General features: G+C 38.7%; 1 protein-coding gene across 1 annotated transcript; it reads left to right on the forward strand.

The window, feature by feature from the left end:
• Positions 1–6,348: 6,348 nt before the first annotated feature.
• Positions 6,349–12,013, forward strand: LOC127438928 (RNA 3'-terminal phosphate cyclase-like). Its single transcript, XM_051694835.1, has 11 exons — positions 6,349–6,784; positions 6,905–7,005; positions 7,642–7,785; positions 7,965–8,088; positions 8,209–8,267; positions 8,370–8,511; positions 9,320–9,441; positions 9,549–9,607; positions 9,877–9,971; positions 10,080–10,184; positions 11,067–12,013. The coding sequence occupies exons 1-11, from the start codon at positions 6,740–6,742 to the stop codon at positions 11,163–11,165; spliced, it is 1,095 nt and encodes a 364-aa protein (XP_051550795.1). The 5' UTR covers positions 6,349–6,739; the 3' UTR covers positions 11,166–12,013.
• Positions 12,014–13,783: the final 1,770 nt, after the last annotated feature.

A 13,783-nucleotide genomic window follows, 5' to 3' on the forward strand; every position in this document is an offset into this window, starting at 1 on the left:
TTAAAGGAATATTCCGGGTTCAATACAAGTTAAGGTCAATCGACAGCATTTGTGGCATAATGTTGATTACTAAAAAAATAATTCTGACTTACCCCTCCTTTTCTTTAAAATAAATGGAAGTACCATGGAAGTGAATGGGGCCAATCAGTAAACGGTTTCACTGTTTCAAAAGTATAAACACAAGATGTAAACAATATGCTTGTAAACATGATTTTAGTGTGATAAAATCGCTTACTTACATTTTCTGTGTAAAGTTATAGCCAATTTTACAACAATATTGCTATGACGATGTAATGTCAACAAACCCTAAAACAACTGTAAAAATTATGATTTAAACAACTTTACAGCTCAAATAATACATGTGTTTTAAGAAAATAATTAATGTAAATGCTTTTATAAAATTATAAACTTCACATTTCTGTTTAAACCCTCCAAAAATTGGCCCACATTCAGTACATTGTGCCCCACTGTAACCTAAATTTTTGCTTTTTTTTTTTAATTTGGAATGCCCAATTCCCAATGCGCTCTAAGTCCTCCTGTTGGCATAGTAACTCGCCTCAATCCGGGTGGCGGAGGACAAATCTCAGTTGCCTCCGCATCTGAGACAGCGCATCTTATCACGTGGCTTGTTGAGCGTGTTACCACAGAGACCTAGCGCGTGTGGAGGCTTCACGCCATCCACCGCGGCATTCACGCACAACTCACCACGCACCCCACCAAGAGCGAGAACCACATTATAGCGACCACGAGGAGGTTACCCCATGTGACTCTACCCTCCCTTGCAACCGCGCCAATTTGGTTGCTTAGGAGACCTGGCGATTTTTGCTAAAGAAAAGGAGGGATGATTCTAAATAAATTTTTGTGGTAATCAATATTATGTCGATTGAACTTAATAAATAAACTCTCCAGGCATCAATGGCGTAATAAAATGGCATATGGAACAGAAAATATGTTTCAATACCTACGAATGTTGAGACCGCTGCCGTATTGGTTCTTTTTACATGAAGTTACGACTGTCAAGTCGGAGCTTTCATAGAATTTGAAGTTTACAACTAGTAATTACGATTTCTACAAAGACATGAACGAAGTCTGAATCTCGTAATTATGGTAACTCCGACATGATGTGAACACTCCATAAATCTTAATAACCACCCTGTTATTGGACACTTTCAATCAGGGATTAAATTAATCATGGCGAACTGTGAATCATAATAATTTGTCCAGTGGCATCGGAAACTACAAACTATTGCATTTGAATGATGCTGCATCCACACTCCATGGTGTCAGTGTAAATCTAAGATGATTAAACAAATTACTGAGTGTACCTTTAATGTTATTACAGTGTCAATGTCATATATTAAAGTCTGGCAGAGGATATTTGCACTAAGTGCAAATAGTAGCAGATACTCATACACCCCTGTTTAAATACTAACATACATTATAGTGGCATCACTGCAGCATTTCTATTGTGTTCATCTGGAGTCCCACAAACACCCTACACCAACACCTACCCCTAACCCTACCTTACTAAAATTAACCATGGTTTTACTACAGTAAACATAGTATCACCATGGTATTTTTCTAGTAAAATCATAGTAACCACAAAATTAAACATTGTTACTATTAATTACTATTAACACCATGTTAATGTAATAACACCATGGTTAGTACATCAGAACTATATAGTTTCCACCAAAACACATGGTTACAACAATAATACTACAGTAAAACCATGGTACATTTTTTTCCAGATCAAATCCTTCTCTCAACTCTCCGACCTTCACTGTGACCAAATCAGTGTGAAGAATCTCTTTTATTTATTACTATAAGTAGTATTATAGGAAATATTAAGAGTACAGACATGATGAAAAGTACATCAAGGGATGGGATTCGAACCCGGACCTCCAGCATGACAACACATACACATACTGTCATTACACCCAGATCTACTACAGATGCACATGGAGGTGCAATTTGTCATAAAATCCTGCATTTCCACCAGACTATTGGAGCACAAATAGTCACTTAGTTATCCAATCTCTTAATCCACTAAATGTCTAACCCGTTAACCAGTTTAATGTCTCTACCCCATTGGGAAAAATTCAAATATGCCCACCTTCATTTGATCAGCAGTTGACCCCAAATAAATCTGCCTTGAGTTTGGTCCAGATATTCCTCTTATGAGAACAGTGCAGACATGGAAATGCATGAAGAATTAAGGCTTCAGGAGATCGTCATAACTAATAATATTAACATCCTTTTTAATGTCATTGAAAGGTCTTTCCAGCTCGCGCATCTCATGAAACATTTGGCTTTCCAAATGTTTTCCCAAATATATCTTCAGTGGAATGTAGTTTGTAGTCTTTGGGCAGTCTTCATTTTGTTTTAATAACCTGTCATGCAGCAAAGACCTCATAGTGTGAATTTCTTCTTGAGCTTTCTTTTTCAAAAGCTGAGCTAGAGGTATAAGCAGTGAGTTTTATGTTATTGTTTTTGTTAAAAGGATAAAGTAAGCTCCCATTTATCAACATACCATGCAAAAAATGTTTATGTTTATACTAATAGCAACATTCACTTCTTATAACCCTCTTCAGCAGTATAGTGCAAATTATTTATGCATTTTTATTATTTCTGTTTCACAGAATATTATTTTCACATGATGAAAAGGACTGTAAGGAGCCTGAGGATATGATGCTCGTCAGAAGGAAGAGGATCAAACAGACCACGGTGGAATTGCTTTATTGATGCTGCAAGCTTTCCCACGGCAGTGCATGGAATAAATATCCTGTTTACCAACAGCTGGTATACCACACTGTGATGCCAGCATTAATGTACTGTACTGTACATCTATAGAGGCAGGAGAGGATATATTTGTAACGTAGTTGGATGGCAATGGCAATGACGAAGACGATGACGTGAAGATGAAGAACCCAAGTGCAGTTTATTTGCAAAGTGCAGTAATCCAAAAACCCTAAAAAAAAACCTGAACAAAACATGGACTTGACATAACATGACTTGACTATAAGCGAGACTTGACTTGAACCAACCTTACATCAACGAAATACACATGACATATCCCCCCCACTAAGGGGCGGCTCCCGACACCCCAACACATAAACAAAACATGTAAAACATGACATAAATTCAAAGTTCTGTAGGGAGCTGGGGGGGGGGGGTGTCTTGAGGCGTGGGGCGTGGCGTGGTGAGAAAGGGCGAGGGGCATGGGACCAGGGCAGAGTCCGTGGGGGGTGGAGCATGAGAGGCTCGAGGGGCGAAGCCATGGAAGGCGGAGCTGTGAGAGGCTCGAGGGGCGGAGCCATAGAACTTGGTGCCCGGAGAGTAGCCGAAGACTCGAAGGGCCAGGGTGGAGCTGATGGCAGGGAGGACCAAGGCGGTACTGGAGGCTCAGAGGAGCAAGGCTGAGCTGGGGGATCGGAAGACTGAGGTGAAGTCGGTGGGACTGAGGACCAAGGTGGAGCCGTAAGGAAGGAGGTCCCCACTGGAGCTGACAGATCGGAGGGACGAGGCACAGCCAGAAGATCGGAGAGCAAAGGCGGAGCCAGGCAACCGACAGACCAAGGAGGAGCCGGAGGGACGAGGGATCCCGGCAAAGCCGACAGGCTGAAGGACCGCAGTGGAGCCGAGGGAACAGCGAGCTGAGGCAATGTCGAGGAACCGGCAGGCCAAGGCGAAGTCCAGGGCTCAGAGGGTCCAGGCGGGGTCGGAGGGCCAAAAGTTCCCCTTGCCTGCTCAGGAGAAATAAGGGTGGGTATAAGGGTGGGAACCATCTCCAGGTCCAACTGCTCAGGTGCGGCTGTGACGTGGCATGGAGCAGGCTGAGGTGTTGCTGTGATGTGGCATGGAGCAGGCTGAGGCGTTGCTGTGATGTGGCATGGAGCAGGCTGAGGCGTTGCTGTGACGTGGCATGGAGCAGGCTGATGATTCGGGGCAAAAGATGGCGCTAGCTCAGCGACCATGACTAGGAACTCTGGCTTGGCGGCCATGACATGAAACTCTGGCTTGGCAGCCATGACGTGGAACTCTGGGTCGGCGGCGGCCATGACGTGGGACTCTGGCTCGGCGGTGGCCATGTCGTGGAACTCTGGCTCGGCGGTGGCCATGTCGTGGACATCTGGTTTGGCGGCAGCCATGACTTGGACCTCTGGCTTGGAATCCGCCTCCCCCACAGTGAACGTGGAACCAATGATCTGTAGGGCGAGGTCGATAAATTGAGCCAGGCTGAGGGAACTGCGACCATCAGGCATCAAGGAGGAGATCGGCTCACTTAACCCTACCCTAAAAATGTGCTTGATGGCGACCACATTAAAATCCACCTGGCTGGCCAGAGCGCAAAAGTCCTCTACATACTCCTCCAGGGGACGATTCCCCTGACATAGCCGTATGAGTCGAACTGCTGGGTTCATAGATGGTCAGGTATTCTGTAACGTAGTTGGCTGGCAATGGCAATGACGAAGACGATGACATGAAGATGAAGAACCCAAGTGCAGTTTATTTACAAAGTGCAGTAACCCAAAAACTCTAACTAAAAAAACGTGAACAAAACATGGACTTGACATAACATGACTTGACTGTAAGCGAGACTTGACTTGAACCAACCTTACATCAACAAAATACACATGACAATATTGTACATTTCTTCATCCTTCTCTGTATGGGCTTCTGAGCTGTTACCGTCAGGAAGGTCAAACTGACACTAGCACGGACACCTAGAGACTCCTGTGCTGTTAGTATTGATTGAGTCAATGGGTCAAACCCTTTTCCAGGCTTCTAAAAATGTATTATTTTTATTTTATTTATTTATTCCACTATATGGTAACTTTGTGCATACTAACCTATATAATTATAGTGTATTGGTGTTTTATTATTATTCATTATTTGGTGTTTATTATAATTAATTGCTAATATTATAGTGTTATACAGTATATAGCGTATTAGCTCCCTACTTAGAACTGTTTGACCAATTCCAATTGTCATGTATTTCCTGTTTTTGTCTAGACTTTTATGTTGAAATTCTTTTTTAGTTCCCCGTTCCTGTTTCCTGTGTTAGTTTTGTAGTCTTTTGTAGTTTTATTTCATGATTGGTTCACCCTGATTGTTTCCCCAGGTGTTCCTTGTTTTCCCTTGTGTATTTAAGCCCTTGTTTTCCCTGTTTTCTTTGTCAGCCTTTGCATATATTGTTTGATGCTCTGTGCTTGGGTCCCTGTGTTTTGTTTTCTTGTATTCTGAGTTTCTTTGTGTTATTAAATCTGCGTTTAGATCCTCATTCCTTGCCTGCCTCCTCACACCAATAGTATACTGTATACCCTCTTTTAGCTCTCTGTATAAAATATCTTGCTTTTCCATTAAGAGTTACATTTAAGATACAATATATTTGGGACCTGTATAACTCAACTGCCATAAGCAAACAAATTAATAAATATTTAGTGTTATAATCAGACCTTCCTCTTAATAAATCTTAGTGAAACATGCAGTTCATATAAATGAAGATTAGAGGCCCCGGGCTAACATTTACATATTTGAAGTCCTTTTTTTTTTTTTTTTTTTTTTTTTTTTTTTTGCAGGGTTTTAAATAGGTTTCTAATAGATTTTTTTAAATAGTATTTGCATTTTTGAATATAATATTTCCCATTAATAAGATACATTTCTTTAAACCAGTTCTGATTTTTCCCCTTTATTTTGTATTTGACAATTTATTTAATTCTGTATAATCAAAATAATACAATAACAGGACAAATTGTGTAACTCAAAAGTTACAAGAGGAAGAAAAATAAAATAATGTTTACACAACGGCAAATACAGTTTCGTAGCGCTTAATAGACTTTTTTTTCCTTCTTTTTTTTAACCAGTTTTCATTATCTTAAGCGAGTGTATTAAAGAGACCAGTTCGTTACAGAAAGCCTTGTAAGATGGAAGATATTTGGACATTCTACTGTAGAGAATATAGAATTTACCAGACAAAAGTATTGTTTAATAAGTTGTCCATGCTTTTGTCTCCATGTTCTTTAACAGACAGCATTATATTTAGACGATCATCCGCAGAAAGAGTACAACCTTTCCAAAATGACTGTATATTTCACAATCATAAAACAAAAAGACTTTCATATATATGTATATTATTATTTTTTACAAAAAGAACATTCTTTTCCAACATCCGAAAACTTAGAAAGTAAAACATTAGTGGGGTAGATTTTGTGTAAAAATCTTTATAGGAATTTCTCTCACTTTTTTAGAAACACAAAATTTGTAGAGATCTTCCCCTGTATCTAACTTTTGTCTAACAACACGCGTGACGTCACAGCGGTCACACTACAACTGCGCATGCTCGGAACCCGTCCACCTCCACCGGAGCAGCAGTGACTGGCAAGACTAGTTGCGAGAGTGTGACTGTATTGCCAGGAAATTTGCCGATTTTTTTTTTTTTTTTTTTTGGTATTTTGTTTCGGCACAAGTCAACTCCTACTTTATTTATCTGTATCAAACCAAACGACGACATCCAGTTTATTCCTTATCTCAGTTCAGAAGGACTGTTTTTCCCAGGGTATTTTGGAGAAGTATCGCGGCATTGTTTGTGCCACGAACGCCAGCTTGTATTAACTTTCGCACAGTGTGGAAGTCGCGCTCAGTGGCTTTTGATTCCCGCGAGCTCGTTTCTAATCAGCGGCGCGCTTTGAAGTCGAACTCGCCGATACATTGTAGCGATTTTTAGAATTTTGCGAAAATGGCCGCAACTACGTTCGAAATGGACGGAAGCGTAATGGAAGGGGTGAGTGTTCATTTGCCATTCCTTTTTCTTTAATAGGTATAATTAAAGTTATTATTTCACTACATGTAGTAGTTTGGACAGTTTTTCTTTTTAAACAAGTTTCGATGTTTCTCTTGGAAGGGGGGGCAGATTTTACGAGTGTCTGTGGCGCTGGGTTGCATTCAAGGAGCGTCAATCAAACTAAATAAAATCCGAGCCGGCAGAAGCACACCGGGATTAAGGTAATGATCATTTTGTTTTGGGACACATTGTGTATTCAGCTCTATGGGGGGTTGTGTACATTTAAATAGTTATGTGTTACATATGTGGTGAATGTTCCCATGCCCCCCCCCCCCCCCGTTCTGTTCAACAGTGAATCATGAAACAAAGCAAAGTTGGGTTGTTGGAGTTTAGTACTGATCTCAACATCACTTCTCGAATCAATACAGATAGGCGACTGTTCAATAAAGTTGTTGTTTTTATACCATCTACCCCACATACATGTCAGAAATAGTTTTGCTATGAATTGTAAATGGGTCCCTTTGTTAGTTAGCATAGAAGCACATGGCTAATTAACATGTTCTTTTTCTCATTCTTTCTTAAATGTTTCCTTTTTAAAAGGTCTGGCTTTGTATTAGAGCTCTTAAATGACCAATCTTTTCCTTTCTAGAGTAAATTAATTGCTGTTATCACATTTTCCAGTGTAAATAGAATTATGTGTTTAAAGTGATTTAACTTTATTTACATATCAAATGACTCAGTATATTGAGTCATTCCGATTCTTTCAGTCATAATGAGTGTTTATTTTAAACAGCACTTAACTTCGTTATCCCTTCAATTGTTATCACTACCCCCTCCCTCCCTATTCAACGTCACAGGCCTCAGCATCTGTCAGGTCTCCAGCTGGTGAGGGACATGTGTGATGGCAATCTGGAGGGAGCCACAGTGGGATCCACGGAAATTGCACTCACTCCTGGGAAAATCAGGGGTGGGAATCACATCGCGGACACTCAGACGGCCGGGTAAGCAACAGAGTCACGACTGAGTGTAAATTAATGACATTGAAAAATGCCTGAATTCTTTAAGTCCATTGAATTACATTTAACAACCTCATCTGATCATGATTCTTCACAAAAATAACCATGACCATGCATTTTAGGGGCTTGAAACCTAAGTGAATGGTTTGTTTTCTGTGGTTTAGAAGTGTGGGACTGCTGATGCAGATTTCTCTGCCCTGCGCCCTGTTTGCTCAGGGTCCGTCAGAACTGTGCCTGAAGGGAGGAACCAATGCTGAGATGGCGCCTCAGATCGACTATACAATAAAGGTATCGCCCGTGTTAAGTTTAGGGTCAGGGAATGTCCAGACAGACTCATCAGTTGGACATCCTTGAAATTGCATCATTAATTTAAGTCTCAGATTAGATCTCCTTATCACTCTTTCCTAGGTCTTCAAACCAATTGTGGAGAGATTCGGGGTTCAGTTTGACTGTGATTTACGAATGAGGTAAAGCATGTTTGGTTTAATTTGATGTAAACTTTTTAAACCGATTATAATTGTTAAAACTAAAAGCTAAAACATTTTTGAATTATGTTTCTTGGAAAACAGAGGTTACTATCCTAAAGGGGGTGGAGAGGTGGTGGTCAAGGTAAACCCTGTGAAGGAACTGAGTCCAATTAACATGACCGAAAGAGGAAACATCACCAAGATCTACGGCAGGGCCTTTGTGGCTGGAGTACTGCCCTTCAAGGTACAAGACCCTTATTTATACTTTTATTGCTTATCTACACGATTTATGCTTTTCACACCATGTACCATAAAAGGAAAGGATTGGAAAAGGCCTTGTTTTATGTTTTTTTTTTTTTATATATATATTTTTTAAATCACTATGATTTTTGTTTTTTAATTAGCCTGTTTGGAAATATAGACTTGTATATATTTTTTATTTTTTTCCCCTCCCCAATTCCCAATATGCTCTAAATCCTCATGGTGGCATAGTGACTCGCCTCAATCCGGGTGACAGAGGGCGGATCTCAGTTGCCTCCGCATCTGAGACCGTCAATCTGCGCATCTTCTCACGTGGCTTGTTGAGCGTGTTACCGCAGAGACATAGCGTGTGTGGAGGCTTCACCCTATTCTCCGCAGCATCCATGCACAACTCGTCACGCGCCCCACCGAGAGCGAACTACATTATAGCGACCACGAGGAGGTTACCCCATGTGACTCAACCCTCCCTAGTAACCAGGCCAATTTGGTTTCTTAGGAGACCTGGCTGGAGTCACTCACCCTGAATTCGAACTCGCGACTCCAGGGGTGGTAGTCAGCGTCTTTACTCGCTGAGCTACCCAGGACCCCAAAGGATGGAAATAAAGAATTTGATGTTTTTTGTTTTGAATCGGAATGTTTAAAAAAACAAATTGCCATGATTTTTGTTTTGAATTAGCCTGTTTGGAGATAAAGGCATTTGTTTTTTGTTTGAAATTAGCATGTTTTTGTTTTTAATGGGCATGTTTGATGATAAAGACATTGTTTTAGTAAACAATTCTCTTGATGTTCAGTTGGCAAAGGACATGTCCACGGCAGCGGTGCGCACTATCAGGAAAGAAATTAAAGACCTGTACATAAACATTCAATCTCTGCAAGAAAAGGACAAGGCCTGTGGCAATGGCAACGGGATTATGTGAGTCCATCTGATCTCAAACTTACCATTGCTATCATTTTTTAAGTATTAGTGTTTCGTTTGGAGTTTTCATTAATGTCTGTATAATATTTTCTATCTCTTGGCAGAATAATTGCAGAATCATCCAATGGTTGCATATTTGCTGGCTCATCCCTTGGCAAGAAAGGTAAGAGTTGTCTGGTTGTCCAGTGCAAAACAATGTGTTCTACGTTTTGCCACTAGGGGGCATTAGATCACAAAGAAAAGCCTGTTCTGTTGCGGTTGTTGTTGAGGGTTGAAAAACATTCATAAGCCAGTAAAATGGAATATGTTATCAGTGCATCTCCCTGAATTGGATAAAGATATGTTTCTAGGTGAGATATATATTATAAAAAAAAAAAATGAAAATATGAACCCCATTTCACTGTAGTGTATTATTGCTTTGTCCGTCCCTAGGTGTGTATGCTGACAAAGTTGGCATTGAGGCTGCAGAAATGTTGCTAAGAAACATCAGGCATAATGGTTGTGTGGATGAGTTCTTGCAAGACCAGGTCAGACAGTGCACACAAACACTCAACTTTTTCAGTGCAACGACTAATTACTAATGCACTTAAGTGCGCTTCTCTGGAGACTAAATTAATTATATTTTCCTCTTACAGCTCATTATTTTCATGGCCTTGGCAAACGGCACATCCAGAATCCGGACAGGCCCAATAACTCTCCACACGCAAACGGCAATCCATGTTGCTGAGCGGCTTACTAATGTAAGTTAGTGCCACCTCATACACTGCTATATTGCATATCTATTAATACAATAAATCTAAATTAATAACATTGTTGGCTATATGGATACCAGCAATGAAAATGGAGTGCATCTGTTATGGATATTAATGATAAGTTACTGTTACTGTTGTAATTCTAAACGTATTGTATGTTCGTATCTTATCCAATATACTTTTTTACCTATTTTCAGTTGTAAAAATTCAGATGCCCAAAATACATCCTGCGTGGATGTTTTATTATCCCTCCAGTTACATCTGTAATAGTGTCTTCACCCAATTTATAAAATAATAAATTGTACAAAATAAACTGAATCAAATCAAAACATGACCAAATTTCAGATTTGATGATGCATTGCATCAGATAGTAAAGATTTGTAATCAAAATGGTTTTCCACATGACACAAATTTCGTATGTCTTGGGTGTCTAGAAAAACTATGCTTCACGTGTACTGTGCCAATGAGGAGACTGCGTCAACAGAAAATGTTTTGATTACAATTCTTCATTATTTGTTACAATGCTTAGTCAAATCTGTAATTTCAAATCTTAAATCTGTATTTGCGGATCGTTGGCGCATGCGCTTGACGTCGACTGTGCTAAAAGAGTATCACAAAGCAGTCGTAGTGCACTTGTGTCTGATGCGTCCGTATGCACTCACGGTCAGAGAGTACTTCGAAAGGCTTGAGTGCTCGACTGCGCGAGATGGAACAGCCCACAGAAAAACAAACTATACCCTAGCTATAATATTTACACCAATAATAGCTTTTCGATTTAAAATATTCGGTTGTGGTAGCAGTGGTACTTTACCTCCATAGGACACTTTCTCTAGTGTGTTTCCTCCAGTTTCAATTTTCTTTCTTTTACAGGCAAAATTTGTTATACGCAAGGCAGAAGATGAGCACGGCAACAAAGATACCTACATCATCGAGTGCCAAGGAGTAGGTGCCACCAATTCTAGCTTGTAAACGCATGGATATGCCCTCCTTGGCTTGTCCCCAGCCAAGATAAAGCGGCTCGAATGGAGTCAACTGGAGGACTTGTAGCAGAGACACACTACTACTGTAACTGACGGGATAACCTAAAGATAATGTGACATTATCTTTATGTTCTCCCATGATTAATGATTAGTTTTTGCACTGACCCTGAGTCAGTCTGCCTTGTCTCTGTTTGTACCCTACGTCAACTGCTCTGTCCCCCTCTAATACTTTTGTTACTCAGGGTTTTGCTTTACACTGTAATGACATCACTTGCATTATGGATAGTTTGGGCTCTTTTTGCAATATTCCCACATCAGGTTTGTGCTGAATCAGTCAAATTTGCTTTACGCACCCTAACACATGCCTTAAAGTTTCATTAAATCAATCTGAAATTACAATCAGTTTTACCAATAACACTAGCTTAACCAATTTTGCATGGTAGTAATGTACATGTAAATTTAGTGCACTGTGTGTACACAGAGGGGGAAAAAAAAAAGTTTAAATTTACGGTTCCATTTAGCATTTTCTTTTTTGTAAGTTATTTAAGTTGTTGTGTTGGTATGAAACAAATTTCTGAAATTTCATTACCAATTTATTTTCTCGCTGTACTTTTTCTTTGTGCACAGAATGAAAAGTGCTTTAAAGTGAGAGATCTCTGGTTTCATTCTTAGTAATATTTGTTATTTATAAGATGAAATTGCAGATGTTAATTTGATTGACATGAGATTTATTTTGTTGACGTTTTTGTTGGCTACTTTAGGTGAGCATGTCATTTTGTTATTTGCATTAAGATATTTGAGAAAATAAAATGAGTAAAATACATACAAAATTATAAATCGATTCAGCGTTTCCTTAAAAAGGTAATTATTTTTTTTTTTCTTCTCTGACCTATATTTAAAAGAATAGTTCACCCACATTTACTCACCTTTTATGCTTCAAACCCATTGAGACTTTATTTTTCATTTTTGGTTGAACTGTTCCTTAAAGGCATAATTATCTTTGCTATGTAAAAGTGCTGTTGGAAGCACTATATAGGGTCATTATTTAATTTAGGTGGCATTTAAGCAGCACTTGGAGACCTTTTGAAGATGTTTTGTATGGCATTGCTAAATAATTTTGCAAAGTGAAAGTACTTGTTGAGCTTACAATGCAAATCTTCACATTTAACTCCCCCTGGAGACAGTCTACAAGTGTTGGCTATTACCAGTCCAACTGGAGTCTCTCCCATCGGCTCCTTTGTGCTCTGGGCCAATACAATTACACCTGGCAGATGCCAGGACAATAGAGGGAGTGTTGTGATACGTGAAAATGCACAGGTACATTGTTAAAAGGAAAAGTGTCCCTGAAGGGGTGGTGGGTGTGGTCTCTGAACAGTATTCAGTGGTCTGTCAGTATGATCAGGGGGAAGGAAATGTTTGCTTATGGCCAACCACATGATTAAACAAATTAATGAATTTTAAAATGGATTTTTTAAATGAATTTAGTTTAATTTCTCTTTAAATGACTGTTAAAATTGGGACTTTTGAAATTAATTGTTAAATGTTACAGTAGGGAATTTCTTAAATTGATTTTAAAATGGGATTTGTTTTTAGATACACTTTGAAGTTGAGATTTTTTTTATGAATTAATTTGAAAGTTGGAATTTTTTTTTTAGATAAATGTGATCAAGTTTGGATTTTTTTAAATTAATATTTAAATTGGGATTTTTTTAGATGAATAAATTGTGGTTCATTTTTTTTAATGAATTTTAAATTAGGGGTTTTCTTAAATTAACATTTTAATATTGGATTTTTTTAATGAATGAATTTTCAAGTTTTATAGATTTGTATTTCTTTAAATTCATTCTAAATTGAGATTTTTTTAAATGAATGAATTTAAAACCATTTTTAATTATAGGCATTACATTACATAAAGGGAAGTGAGGACAGGTACAAAACATGCCAGACTCAAACTTATGGCTCCCACAGCAGAGCTAATGTGCTAACCAATAGGCCACGGCTTCAACAAACTCAAGGTTGAAAATTAATTACTTTTACAATTGTGATTAATTAAAACAAGCTACTGATGAAAATGATGACAAAATTTGGTTGGATGTTTTAATTCTTTTAATTACATGTTGTTTATGCATGCAATGGCCAAGACATTAATGAAAATCTCTCCTGTATGTGTCATTTTTTTGAGACTGCATTAAATAAAGATGAATTATGTAATAAATTCAGTACAATATACAAATGATATATATATATTCTCTGGGAGCCGGGCTAAATGAACAATCACTGTTATTGCATTCCTGATATAAATCAGACCTTCAGTCACCCCTCAGATTACATACATGTTACTTGCACATTAAGAAAAATAGAAAATTGATTAATATAATAAGAACCACTTATATAAATCCATCAATATTATAGGCAGCTTTGTTTGTTTCAATAGAACGGACATCTGTCTTTAAAGGGTTATATAAAAGGCTGAGATGTGATCTATGGCCATGGCTTCACCTCTCAGCCTGAGTATTTGTACTTACATATTCCTGCTATGATAACACTGTGGTCTGAGCTGACTGAACTGATCACAAAGTAATAATGAGTTTTATGACTTAATGGTTT

The sequence above is a fragment of the Myxocyprinus asiaticus genome, chromosome 50, assembly GCF_019703515.2.
Source record: "Myxocyprinus asiaticus isolate MX2 ecotype Aquarium Trade chromosome 50, UBuf_Myxa_2, whole genome shotgun sequence".
Taxonomy (NCBI): Eukaryota; Metazoa; Chordata; class Actinopteri; order Cypriniformes; family Catostomidae; genus Myxocyprinus; species Myxocyprinus asiaticus.

What these genes read in the sequence shown, in the direction of transcription:
- LOC127438928 (XM_051694835.1), top strand. Translation starts at nt 6,740, where the DNA reads ATGGCCGCAACTACGTTCGAAATGGACGGAAGCGTAATGGAAGGG. An exon ending in GACTGTGATTTACGAATGAG is followed by an intron (nt 8,268 to 8,369) that starts GTAAAGCATGTT and finishes CTTGGAAAACAG; the next exon opens with AGGTTACTATCCTAAAGGGG. An exon ending in TTGCTGAGCGGCTTACTAAT is followed by an intron (nt 10,185 to 11,066) that starts GTAAGTTAGTGC and finishes TTTCTTTTACAG; the next exon opens with GCAAAATTTGTTATACGCAA.